The sequence below is a fragment of the Pseudophryne corroboree genome, chromosome 4 (genome assembly GCF_028390025.1).
Source record: "Pseudophryne corroboree isolate aPseCor3 chromosome 4, aPseCor3.hap2, whole genome shotgun sequence".
NCBI lineage: Eukaryota > Metazoa > Chordata > Amphibia > Anura > Myobatrachidae > Pseudophryne > Pseudophryne corroboree.
This window is the reverse complement of record NC_086447.1, coordinates 127,030,506-127,044,445: the sequence shown is the minus strand read 5'-3', so window position 1 is coordinate 127,044,445 and position 13,940 is coordinate 127,030,506. Positions and strand designations below refer to the sequence as shown.

General features: G+C 48.4%; 1 protein-coding gene across 1 annotated transcript in view; it reads right to left on the bottom strand.

Moving 5' to 3' along the window:
- Nucleotides 1-9,512: 9,512 nt before the first annotated feature.
- Nucleotides 9,513-13,940, bottom strand: part of NOL10 (nucleolar protein 10) — a 163,150-nt gene continuing 158,722 nt past the window's right edge. The window contains exon 21 of the mRNA XM_063915418.1: nucleotides 9,513-10,152. Within this exon, the coding sequence (XP_063771488.1) occupies nucleotides 10,033-10,152 (120 nt within the window). The 3' untranslated portion in view covers nucleotides 9,513-10,032. The remainder of the gene's footprint in view (nucleotides 10,153-13,940) is intronic.

The following is a 13,940-nucleotide window of genomic DNA, read 5'->3' as shown; positions in this document are numbered from 1 at the left end:
TCGTCATAGTCGACACTGGAATCAGAGTCCGTGTCGGTAGTAGTGTCTTGTGTTAAGGGACGTTTTTGAGACCCCGACGGGCCCTGTGAATCGGTCCAATCCGAGGATTGACCCCCTGATGTTCCCCTTAATTCAGCCTTATCAAGCCTTTCATGTAAAGCTGTCACACTTGCATTTAACCTATGCCACATGCTCATCCAATCCTGAGTCGGCACCAGCGACGGGGACACACCACTCATTTGCTCCACCTCCTCCTTGGAGAAGCCTTCCGCTTCAGACATGTCGACACACACTTACCAACACCCCACACACACAGGGGGTTACCTATAAGGGGACAAAACTCCAACCAGGCCCTTAGGGGAGACGGAGAGAAAGAATGCCAGCACACACCCAGCGCCCAAACACTGGAATATATGACCAGATAGCGCTTTTATATATTTATAATGTTAATCTCCACTCACTGCGTCGCCAATGTGCCCCCCTCCTCTTTTTTCCAGCCTGTGAAGCTCAACAGGGGAGAGAACAGGGAGCTAGCGTTTTCTCATGCAGCCCCCCCCCTGAACCCTACAGTGCCTCTTGTGTGTGTGTGACTGGGAGCAATGGCGCGCAGCTTACCGCTGCGCGCTTACCTCATGAAGATCTGATGTCTTCTGCCGCCTGAAGTCTTTTCCTCAATACTCACCCGGCTTCTATCTTCGGCATCTGTGAGGAGGACGGCGGCGCGGCTCCGGGACGAACCCCAGGTGAGACCTGTGTTCCGACTCCCTCTGGAGCTAATGGTGTCCAGTAGCCTAGAAGCAGTGCCCAACTTGACAAGCCAGCTCTGTTTCTCTCTCCTCAGTCCCACGATGCAGGGAGCCTGTTGCCAACAGGACTCCCTGAAAATAAAAAAATCTAACAAAATTCTTTAAAACAGCAAACTCTGGAGAGCTCTCTGCATTGTACCCTTTCTCCTCTGGGCACAGAATCTAACTGAGGTCTGGAGGAGGGGCATAGAGGGAGGAGCCAGTGCACACCCATAGTCAAAGTTCTTTTAGGTGCCCTATCTCCTGCGGAGCGCGTCTATACCCCATGGTCCTTACGGAGTCCCCAGCATCCTCTAGGACGTAAGAGAAATATTGAATAAATACACTGCTACAGGTGCCAGCACAGCCCAGTACCCAAAATTGTTGTCCAGGGATTCCATCAGAAATTATGTTTTCCAGTTCAAATTAAAAAGGCAGGGCCCCCAGTTTATCAATCCCCCACCCCCTCATGCACCATTGTGTACCCAGAAGTGTAGCTATCCTGGCATGCGGGCAAAGCGCATGCTATTAATCTCTCACTATGCTACTGATATGCCCCTCAAATCTCCGCACACACACAAAAAAAAAAAAGAAATAAAAAAGTTTAATACATATTCATACATACTGATGGCATGAAACCGTTAATGGGATCCATAGATGTTTTTAACCTACTGTGGGCAGCAGGCCAATCAGGGAATGAGGTGTGGGAACATGGATGTCAATAACCAATGGGACACTCAGGGAAGGGGTGTGGCTTGTGTATTGCGTGGGGGATAGAGCTAGGTTGGACAAAAAGAAAAAACATTGCCTTTTAATTCAGGAATAGTTTTAATATTGACTTGTTGTTACTGAATAAATTATATTTGTACCTTGTTATCTGTGTGTCACGATTTCATTGTCTCTTCTCATTGGTGGAGAAGTGCTGGTTCAAAGTGTTAGGTTTTTTCACTACATCATTGCTGAAGATGACTGAAAACAGCTCACTATAAGATAAATCCATATTTTCAACTACATTCAGTAAATTTACAGACGGGTTACATACTATTTACTGGCGGTGTCAAGATCCCGACAGCGGCATCCCGCCCGCCAGACTGCCAGCAGCGTGGTGAGCGCTAAGAGTCCCCTTGTTACGCTCACAACAGGTTCTATTCTCACTCTATGGGTGTTGTGGACACCCACGAGTGGGAATAGCCACTGTGCGCCGGGATTCCGGCTGTCGGCATTGTTGGCTGTCAGATTCCAGCGTCGGTATCCTGACCACCAGGATCCTGACAGCCGGCAAATTGATTGCATCCCTTTACGGACAATGCAGCCTGATTCCATGTATGGACATATTGGATAATGTTGTGTGGATTATAATGAGAGCAAAAATAATTTGCTTTGTGCGTATCCTAAAAATATAATTCTATTTTGTGCGAACGTCAATGGACACACCAGGGAAACTCATTCTCAGACATCTGCAGGATGTTATAGTCAAGGCTACCATCAGTTTGGCAGAGGCATTGGAAAGGATGAGACGTTGTAACATCTTCTGTGACAACATACATTGGGATGTAAGGATGTTTCCTATCTCAGCTCAGCTCTGCAGTATGGGGATACAATGCACAGCCTGTATTGCAGGTGGCCAGGGAGAAGACCGATATTCCAGAATCCTCCTGCTGTAATGTGTATAAAAGGGGGACTGTGCCTGCCGTAATGTGTAAAAAGGGGGACTCTCCTGCTGTAATGTGTATAAAAGAGGGACTGTGCCTGCCGTAATGTATAAAAAGAGGACTCTACCTACCGTAATGCATAAACAGGGGGACTCCACAATGGGGCGGCGGCCATTAGCAGCGGCAGTAGCATGCATTGGCTCAGCAGCAGTAGGCATCTGTGCCGACACTCAACGGACATTATGGCTGCAGTGCCTCACCAGCCATCGACCTGACCGCACGCCACTGGATTGAGTGATAGCCACATGTAACCGTGCATGCAACACAAATGAAGCCCCATCGTATATGGCTGCCCACGCACATATAGGCTGTCATTTTCAGATTTGGCCATACATTTCTCTACACATATGGGCAGATCTGACATGCCCGGCAGCTAGTTTAGAGGAAGGGATTTAATAGAGACGTTTTCCAGACCACCTAGCTGGGCACAGGTCTACTACCAACACATTTTAAAGATCCACAGGTGACCTGGAAAACATGAACTGTTTGGTTTCCTGGAGACATTTGGGGGCAGATGTATTAAGCCTGCAGATGGAATAAAGAAGTGATAAAGCAGTGATAAGTGCAAGGTGATAACGCACCAGCCAGTCAGCTACTTACAAATCCGTAATGATTAGCTGGTTCGTTAACACCTTGCGCTTATCACTGCGTTATCCCTTCTCCAGGTTAATAGATCTGCACCTCATTTGAGAACCACTGTAATATAGATGGGTGGGATTTATCACAACACATGCAATACTGCAATGAAGAAATGCGACAGAACAAGAATGGGGATTGCCTTATCTAATTGATTAGATTCTGTGTTAACATTGCTGCGGTGAAGAGACATCAGAAACATCCTAGTAGCCCTCATTTTCTTGTAGCCACTAATTGCATTTAAATGTCAGGGCAAATGGCTCTTTGTAGCTTTGTTGAACGCCAACTATGCCATCCAACTGCATGGCTGGAGCGGGTAAAGTGTTCCGAGTAATAGGCCCTACACACTGGCCGATATTCCTCAAAGATATGAACGATCTCGTTCATTATTGAACGAGATAATGTTCATATCTTTGAGTGTGGAGGCTCCAGCGATGCACGGCCCCGCGCTCGTTCATCGCTTGTGCCCCGTCGGCTGTGCATGCAGGCCAATATGGACGATCTCGTCCATATTTGCCTGCACTTCAATGGAGCCGGGTGACGGGGGGAGTGAAGAAACTTCACTCCCCCCCGCCGCTGGGACGCCCGTCGGCCATATCCGCCGTCGGGCAGCTCGGCGGTGGATCTTTATATGTGTAGGGCCCTTATGGGGGATGGAGTAGGTTTAAGCGTCAGGAAGGAGGAGTTAGGTTAAGACACCACGGGGACAGGGGGGTTCAGGTTAGGCTGCTGGGGGGGTGGGGGGGTTAGGTTTAGGCTGTGGGAAGGGTTAGGCGGGCATTGAGGAAAGGTACGTTCTGAGAGGCACGTGGGGGCACTTTGTGGCATGTGGGCATCTTAGCGCATGTGGGAATTTTTTTTTTGTGGGGAGTGTGCAGAGGCACTTTGGGATGAGTGATGTGTGGCTGATAAGCATATCACTGATCTATAAGCGACAGGACAAAACCAGGGCATCTTGTACTGCACTTTGTATATGAAGCTGCGTGTTGTCCATCTGCAGTCTCTGTATTTTACGAGGTCTTCTTAATCCGTAGTAAAACGACTTATGAGGCAGTGGAGAGACAAAGTGCAGTGTCACTAAGTGCTGCTGTGTAACAGATAAACCTTCTCACAGGCATCTAGAGGAAATCCTCCAGAGACCTGAAGATGAATCAGCTCTGGCACGAGTTCAGGGATCCCTGTCTCGTGATCACAGGCATCAGTCTTCCAGGACATTTCCCTCCTGCCAAGAAAGGACGCACCTCGGACTTTCTTGTTTCTTTATTTGAAAGGCTGCATTTGATAATGTCGTGCTTTCCTAGGCTGTGCAGGAATATAAGGCAAATATCAGAATTACCAGCTATAGTTGTGGAGACCAGGTCCGAGAACCCTTCTCCACACAATCCTCAGCCTTCCATATTCCTCTTAAGTCGGCATCAGCTGTCCATTGCATATTCTACAGGACACGTCAAGCAGAAATCGACATAGCTTTGACTCTAGGACCCAGTATACTCATGTCTCTTTGGGCATGTTTTATATATATATATATATATATATATATATATATATATATATATATATACACATATCTCTTAAGACAGCATCTTTAATATATATATATATATATCTCTATATATACATATATATATATCTATATGCATACTAGGGTCTCAATCTCTGCTGATAAGGTACCTGTCCACGCTGCCACAGCGCTATAAACCCATGCCGACACAATCGCCGGTCTGAGTAGTGTACTACAATGTGCACGCTATCTGCAGGATCCCTGAGAACAGCTAGTGCTACCGTCTGGGCAAACGTGACACCCTAGGGGAAGATTCCCATCACATCCTGGCCCTAGTGGGGAAAGGATACTGCCTGAGAATTCCTTGTGGGAAGCTGCAGTTTCTTGTCTGGAGATTCCCGCCCTTTTTCCTCATGAGAGGAGGGAAATTTACCTCAGCTTTCTTCCCCTTAAACATGTGTACCCTTGTGTCAGGGACATGAGTCATCAGTGATATGCAAATCATCTTTTATTACTCGGGGACAGGGTGATCAGCCGATGCATCTGAAGATGCGATCCGGACCACTTGTCTAACAGATCCCACTGAAAGATCCTTGCATGGTACCTGCCGAATGGTACCCAGGACTCGCGTGCAATGATGCACAGACACCTGTTTTGGTTTCAGGAGGTCTCTGACCAAAGGTGACAACTCCTTGGCCTTCTCCTCCGGGAGAAACACCTTCTTCAGTTCTGTGTCCAGAATCATACCCAGGAACAGCAGACGCGTCGTAGGAACCAGCTGCGACTTTGGATTATTCAGAATCCAGCCGTGCTGTTGTAGCACTTCCAACAACTGCTCCCTGGACCTCGCCTTTATAAGGAGATCGTCCAAGTATGGGATAATTATAACTCCCTTCTTTCGAAGGAGTATCATCATTTCGGCCATTACCTTGGTAAATACCCTCGGTGCCGTGGACAGACCAAACGGCAACGTCTGGAATTGGTAATGGCAGTCCTGTACCACAAAACGGAGGTACACCTGGTGAGGTGGGTAAATGGGGACATGCAGGTAAGCATCCTTGATGTCCAGTGATACCATGTAATCCCCTTCTTCCAGGCTTGCAATAACCGCCCTGAGCGATTCCATTTTGAACTTGAACTTCCTTATATAAGTGTTCAAGGATTTCAAATTTAGAATGGGTCTCACCGAACCGTCTGGTTTCGGTACCACAAACATTGTGGAATAGTAACCCCGTCCCTGTTGAAGGAGGGGAACTTTTATTATCACCTGCTGGAGGTACAGCTTGTGAATTGCCGCCAGCACTACCTCCCTGTCCGGGGGAGTAGCTGGCAAGGCTGATTTGAGGTAACGGCGAGGGGGAGACATCTCGAATTCCAGCTAGTATCCCTAAAATACCACTTGTAGAACCCAGGGATCCAACGGTGAGCGAACCCACCGGTCGCTGAAGTTCCGGAGACGGGCCCCCACCGCACCTGGCTCCACCAGTGGAGCCCCAGCGTCATGCAGTGGATTTAGTGGAAGCAGGGGAGGATTTTTGTTCTTGGGAACTGGCTGTATGGTGCAGCTTTTTCCCTCTACCCCTGCCTCTGGGCAGAAAGGACGCGCCTTTAACCCGCTTGCCTTTCTGGGGCCGAAAGGACTGTACCTGATAATACGGTGCTTTCTTAGGCTGTGAGGGAACCTGAGGTAAAAATGTCGACTTCCCAGCTGTTGCTGTGGAAACGAGGTCCGAGAGACCATCCCCAAACAATTCCTCACCCTTGTAAGGCAAAACCTCCATGTGCCTTTTAGAATCCGCATCACCTGTCCACTGCCGAGTCCATAATACTCTCCTGGCAGAAATGGACATTGCATTAATTCTAGATGCCAGCCGGCAAATATCCCTCTGTGCATCTCTCATATAGAAGACTACGTCTTTAATATGCTCTATGGTTAGCAATATAGTGTCCCTGTCAAGGGAATCAATGTTATCAGACAGGGAATCAGACCACGCTGCTGCAGCACTGCACATCCATGCTGAAGCAATAGCAGGTCTCAGTATAGTACCTGAGTGTGTATACACAGACTTCAGGATAGCCTCCTGCTTTCTATCCGCAGGCTCCTTTAAGGCGGCCGTATCCTGAGACGGTAGTGCCACCTTTTTTGACAAGCGTGTGAGCGCTTTATCCACCCTCTGGGATGTCTCCCAACGTACCCTGTCCTCTGGCGGGAAAGGGTACGCCATCAGTAACTTTTTAGAAATCACTAGTTTTTTTTATCAGGGGAAGCCCACGCTTCTTCACACACGTCATTCAACTCATCTGATGGGGGAAAAACCACTGGTTGCTTTTTCTCCCCAAACATAATACCCTTTTTAGTGGTACCTGGGTTAATGTCAGAAATGTGCAACACATTTTTCATTGCCGTAATCATACAACGGATGGCCCTAGTGGAATGTACATTAGTCTCGTCGTCATCGACACTGGAGTCAGACTCCGTGTCGACATCTGTGTCAGCCATCTGAGGTAGCGGGCGTTTTTGAGCCCCTGATGGCCTTTGAGACGCCTGGGCAGGCACTGGCTGAGAAGCCGGCTGTCCCACAGCTGTTATGTCATCGAACCTTTTATGTAAGGAGTTGACACTGTCGTGTAAAACCTACCACATATCCATCCACTCTGGTGTCGACCCCGCAGGGGGTGACATCACATTTATCGGCACCTGCTCCGCCTCCACATAAGCCTCCTCATCAAACATGTCGACACAACCGTACCGACACACCGCACACACACAGGGAATGCTCTGACTGAGGACAGGACCCCACAAAGTCCTTTGGGGAGACAGAGAGAGAGTATGCCAGCACACACCACAGCGCTATATAAACAGGGCTTTATACTACACAAAGTGATTTTCCCTATAGCAGCTATACAATACAGTTTGCGCCTAAATTTAGTGCGCCCCCCCCTCTCTTTTTTACCCTTTGAGCCTGGAAACTGCAGGGGAGAGCCTGGGGAGCTGTCTTCCAGCGGAGCTGTGAAGAGGAAATGGCGCCAGTGTGCTGAGGGAGATAGCCCCGCCCCCTTTTCGGCGGGCTTCTCCCGCTCTTTTATTAATATTATGGCAGGGGATTTTTACACATATATAGTTTATTAGACTATATTATGTGTTGTTTTGCCAATTTAAGGTACTCTAATTGCAGCCCAGGGCGCCCCCCCCCAGCGCCCTGCACCCATCAGTGACCGGAGTATGTGGTGTGCATAGGGAGCAATGGCGCACAGCTGCAGTGCTGTGCGCTACCTTAATGAAGACCGGAGTCTTCAGCCGCCGATTTCCAGGACGTTCTTCTTGCTTCTGGCTCTGCAAGGGGGACGGCGGAGCGGCTCCGGGACCGGACGACCGAGGCTGGGCCTGTGTTCGATCCCTCTGGAGCTAATGGTGTCCAGTAGCCTAGAAGCTTAAGCTAGCTGCAAGCAGGTAGGTTCGCTTCTCTCCCCTAAGTCCCTCGTAGCAGTGAGTCTGTTGCCAGCAGATCTCACTGAAAATAAAAAAACCTAATAAATACTTTATTTTCTAGAAGCTCAGGAAAGCCCCTAGTGTGCAACCAGCTCGAGCCGGGCACAGATTCTAACTGAGGTCTGGAGGAGGGGCATAGAGGGAGGAGCCAGTGCACACCAGGTAGTCCTAAAGCTTTCTTAGAGTGCCCAGTCTCCTTCGGAGCCCACTATTCCCCATGGTTCTTACGGAGTTCCTAGCATCCACTAGGACGTCAGAGAAAATATACCTCCATTCATGGCACCTAGTATATTGGAGGCATCCACCTTACTGAAATGGGCCTGGGTATTCAATTGAAAAAACCTGTATAATTTATCTCCATCATATATAATCTGGAGCAGCAAAGTTTCAGGTGGATTTGGCAGAAGTTAGTAGTTTTTACCAGTAGTCCTAATTCTTTCTTAGAGTGCCCAGTCTCCTGCGGAGCCCGTCTATTCCCCATGGTCCTTACGGAGTTCCCAGCATCCACTAGGACGTCAGAGAAATAACAGTAATAACCATGCAAAGGACCGGAGGTACTCTATTACGCTCAGGTTAGCCACGCCTCCCAGTCCTGCCTTTTTCACTGTCCTCTGCAGAGGGGTGGCTGACGGCTGGCTTAGCTATTAGCTCCGCCTTCGTTTCTCTTGGGCTGCGGTGTTCAGACAGCCGTGGATCACCAGCCACTGCCCGCACTCCGCCGCATAGCACATCGCTGCACAGCTCCCCTCTCTCCTGCTTTTTTCATTAACTCTGCCCTGCATGGAATTCTCTGTCAGCACAAGCCAAATCCAGACATTTCTCCCAGCTGTCTATGGCTTCCCTGCAGCTGCTTGCCGGGAGAGAAAGGACAAGAAATCTCCTGCAGTGCGTCTTACAGTGCTGCTGCTGTTGTACTTACACAACCATTTTACAGAAGCATGGGGCACTGCAGTAACTAGTACGGGCAGCTCACATTAGTCATATCCATATGAGCCCCTTTTAATGTAAGTGTGATACTCCCCATAAGTCTGTATAGAGAATCACCTCAGTCCATATAGAGGGTCCTTTGGTGTATCCATCATCTATACTTTTTTTAGTTTGTAGGGCCCCTCTTGTCTTAAGTGCCCCAGGCCCACTGGAGCCTTAATCCGGCTTTGCTTGTGGTGTCCATGACTCAACGGGTTGGACCTGTTTTGCCAGCATGAGCGGGGCCTACACAATATGAAGCGGGTGGTTTTAACCTTATGGCTGATCTGTGTAAGTATATTGTCAACTCTACTAATAAAGAGAGACTCAAATTGTATATGGAATAACCGGTGTGTTAATGTAGCATGAAAAACGTTCTGGATCAATACGGATACAATAAATAGGGATTATTACACCGTCAGTACTAAAAAACATCAAATGACGCTTTATTTATATGCACTGATGACACCCACAGAGTCATTTATGGTGATAGGCACACAAGGCGGGTCTGACTTATATGGCAGATGATAATAAAGGGTCATTTGTTGAGTTGGGACTGTAATGCCAGCGGTCGGAATCCCGGTGATCAGCATCCGAACCACGGGATCCCGGCCGCTAGAATGCTGCCGGGTGGGCGAGCGCAATGGAGCCCCTTGCGGGCTTGCTGCGCTCGCCACAGGTTCTATTCCCACTGTATGGGTGTCGTGGACACCCACGAGTGGGAATAGCCCCTGATTGCCGGCACTGTAAGCCTTCGGGATTCCTGTGTCGGTATCCCAACCGCCGGTACAGCAACTACATCCCAACTTGTGAAAACACACAGTTGAAGTCTTGCATGGCTTGGGTTGTCATAGTATGCCATTGGTTGCTATAAAAAGAAAAAAAACATTCATTTTCAAGTTGGGAGTTCTTTGGCAATCTATCCAGAAAATGTCCAGCCTCTTAACGGAATGGTCGTCCCTTAGCAGGCTTGCTCCGTAAATGTCCCGCTGAGCGTCGCAGTTTTTTCCTCTCCTCTTTATGTTGTTTCTCAGCTTCTTGTCGCTTCTTCTGCTGCTCAGACTGTGGGGTAAAGCAATAAAAAACAGTTTTAGTCAAGATAAATGAACACAGAAGCACCATGCCCCCTTCCCCCAAAGAACAAGCAAAATAATGCATATTCTGCATGTCACCACCCACTTCACATACAACCATCTTGTACCCTCTGTGATTCCCATGTGAACACTACTATATATGGGACAATGTGCCGCTACTGTAAATTAGCAGGATATTGAAAGCCACTGTGAAATTCTGTGACCATCTAGAAGTCATGAGTAGACAGCTCTGTGGTGACTTCTGATATCCATAATAACTTACAGCAGGGCATGCAGTATTCCTTACAATACAAACGTTTTAAAGATGAGCATAGAGGTCATAAATATATTAGCATCTATCATAAGGGAATAGCACCTGGCTTGCGTCAGTAAGTAGATTCAGTGACAGAATTACAAAGAAGTAATATTACTTTGCAAGGGAACCATTAAGCTCCTTTGCCCTTTATACTTGTTTTAGAAATACATGAAACTCATTCATAAGCTATACCAGTTGTGCATCAACTTGTTATGGTCAAAGTATGTCACTAGAACCTCATTGTGTAAAATGCACATAATAAAACTGCTAAAGTGCACCCATTGCCTATGGAGGTAGCCATTTTGTGGGCTGACAGGCTTGAACTTGACCCACTAAAGTGCCTCAGAGAAGGGTACGAGTGGATCGTGGATAGGCTGCATTCACATCAACATTGACTGAATTGGCAAAATGGCTGCCTATCGTACATGCAGATGACAGGTATACCTTAAGACAGAGTCCCCAAACGCATCCATTACAGTTCAGGTTTTAAGGATATCCAAGCTTGAGTCCAGATAGTTAAATCAAATTGACTGAGGTCACCTGTGCTCAAGCATGGATATCCTTGAAACCTGGACTGTAATGGTGGAGTTCAGGAAACTCTGCCTTAAAGTAAACACTTAGGAGTATATTCAATATGTGTCAGATCCCTTCCGACATGCATTTGTCGAAATGGATCCGACAAGAGCTATTCAATGAACGGCCAAATCCAACTGTCGGTTTCGGCCGTTCCTGGTGGCCTGTCCTTCTGCTGCGGTCAGCGGTGACGGGGGGAAGGGGGGGGGGGGGAGGGGGGACACACATTTCTTCGGCGGCTGCGGGAGGCGCTGCCGGGAGTGAGGAGTCTGGCCAGGGGGACGCCCTGCTCAATCTGACTTTTTTTTAAAGTCGGATTGAGATTGTCAGAAAGGGGGTCAAAGCCTGTCTTATTTGGCCCCATTGCCGACAGAAGCACACGGATCGGCGCCTATTCCGCTGATCCACGTTTTCTGACAAGTCGGGAATTCCAAACTTGTCGGAAAAAAAACTGCACTCTTTGAATAGGTCGGAACCCATTCTGACAGAAATCTGTCGGAAGCTGCCACCTTTCCGACAGCTATTGAATATGGCCCTATGGTGTATATTCAATAAGTGTGTGATCCATTCCGACATGCATTTGTCGGAATGGATCCGACAAGGGCTATTCAATGAACGGCCGAATCTGACAGTCAGATTTGGACGTTCCCGGTGTCCTGTCCTGCTGCTGCTGTCGGCAGCTGCCGGGTGCGCTGTCGGTGGCACTGCCGGGATTGAGAAGCCTGGCCGGGGGGGAAGCACTGCTCAATCCGACTTTTTTTTAAAGTCGGATTGAGATTGTTGGAAAGGGGGCCAAAACCTGTTGGATTTGGCCCCATTTCCTACAGAAGCACGCGGATCGGCGCCTATTCCGCCGATCCACGTGTTTTCCAACAAGTCGGAGATTCCCGACTTGTCAGAAAAAAACTGGCCAAATCGAATAGGTCGGAACCCCTTTTGACAGAAATCTGTCGGAAGCTGCCGTCTTTCCGACAAGACGGCAGCTTCCGACAGCTATTGAATACGGCCCTTAGACTTCTTTACTGAAATTTCCTTCTTAAAGAATTGCAAACGTACATGCCACCAGTATTACAAAACCAATATCTGTATTGTATGTCACATGCCTGTAATATGAAGAATTATTAAATATGTGTCAGATGCAGAGAATTGGATATAAGTAGGAGTTAGTGAGTACATAGGTCTAACTCCCACTGAAATATAAAAGTCAGTTTCCTTATATATTCCACTCCATGTTTGGCCATCCTCCTATAGTGGTAGGGGACATGTGCAGCTGTCACAGTTGCCATAGACACATAACATCCACGTGAAACATTTGCTCTCCCGGACACCATAAGCCCTCCTCCTTTCATCTTAATACAATTACGGGGGGGGAAAAATAAATCACAAAAAGTAACAAATTTTTATACAGTCAAAAAAATGGATTTCCAATTGTAACGCAACAAGCACTCATGGTACATGCTTCACAACAGAAGGTTCTTTAACAATTGGTCAAAACTATTTTTTGTTTTATTTTCAAAGAGTGTGATAATATTTCCAACCCACAGATCAGGGGTGGCCAACCCGCGGCTTTCGAGCCGCATGCGGCTCAGCCGGCTCCTGCCCACCGTTTCCCTGGGCACCCCTTCCCCCGTGCTGCTCACAGCACCAGTGCGTGAGCCAATCAGAGCTCGCAGTCCGGCAGCTGCCGGTGCGCGAGCTCTGATTGGCTCACGGACCGGCGCTGAGTTGAAGAGAGACACAGGGGTAGGAGAGGTGCACGCTGCGCTCTCCTCCCCTCACAGATAGCAGCAGCGCGGTGAGCAGCACGGGGGAAGGGGGGGTCATGTATATCTGGCACTGGGGGCATTGCTGGCACTGTGGGGACATGTATTTCTGACACTGGGGGCATTGCTGGCACTGGGGAGACATGTATATCTGGCACTGGGGGTCATAGCTGGCACTGGGGAGACATGTATATCTGGCACTGGGGGGCATAGCTCGCACTGTGGGGACATTTATATCTGGCACTGTGGGGACATATATATCTGGCACTGTGGGGACATATATATCTGGCACTGTGGGGACATATATATCTGGCACTGTGGGGACATATATATCTGGCACTGGGGGGCATATCTGGCACTGTGGGGACATTTATATCTGGCACTGTGGGGACATATATATCTGGCACTGTGGGGACATATATATCTGACATATATATCTGGCACTGTGGGGACATATATATCTGGCACTGTGGGGCATATCTGGCACTGTGGGGACATTTATATCTGGCACTGTGGGGACATATATATCTGGCACTGGGGGGCATATCTGGCACTGTGGGGACATATATATCTGGCACTAGGGGCATAGCTGGCACTGTGGGGGCATATATATCTGGCACTGGGGGCATAGCTGGCACAGGGGGGACATGTATATCTGGCACTGGGGGGACATGTATATCTGGCACTGGGGGCAGAGCTGGCACTGTGTGGGGACATGTATATCTGGCACTGTGGCATATCTGGTACTGGGGGGAAATGTATATCTGGTACTGGGGGGACATGTATATCTGGCACTGGGGGGACATGTATATCTGGCACTGGGGGGACATATGTATCTGGCACTGTGAGGCATATATGTATCTTGCACTGTGAGGCATATATGTATCTGGCAGTGTTTAGGCACCCATTTTTTGACATTTTTATATGTATGTGGCACTGTACTGGGGCATTATATATATGTGGCACTGTACAACATGACTAAAAACGGAGTTATGACACAAGGTCATACTCCTACAAACGTCATAACGAAAGGTGTGCGCACACAATGGGGTGTGGCTTTGTGAAACCACGCCCCCATTTTTGCACGCGCGCCTTAGACGCGCGTATGATACTGGCTCTTGCCCT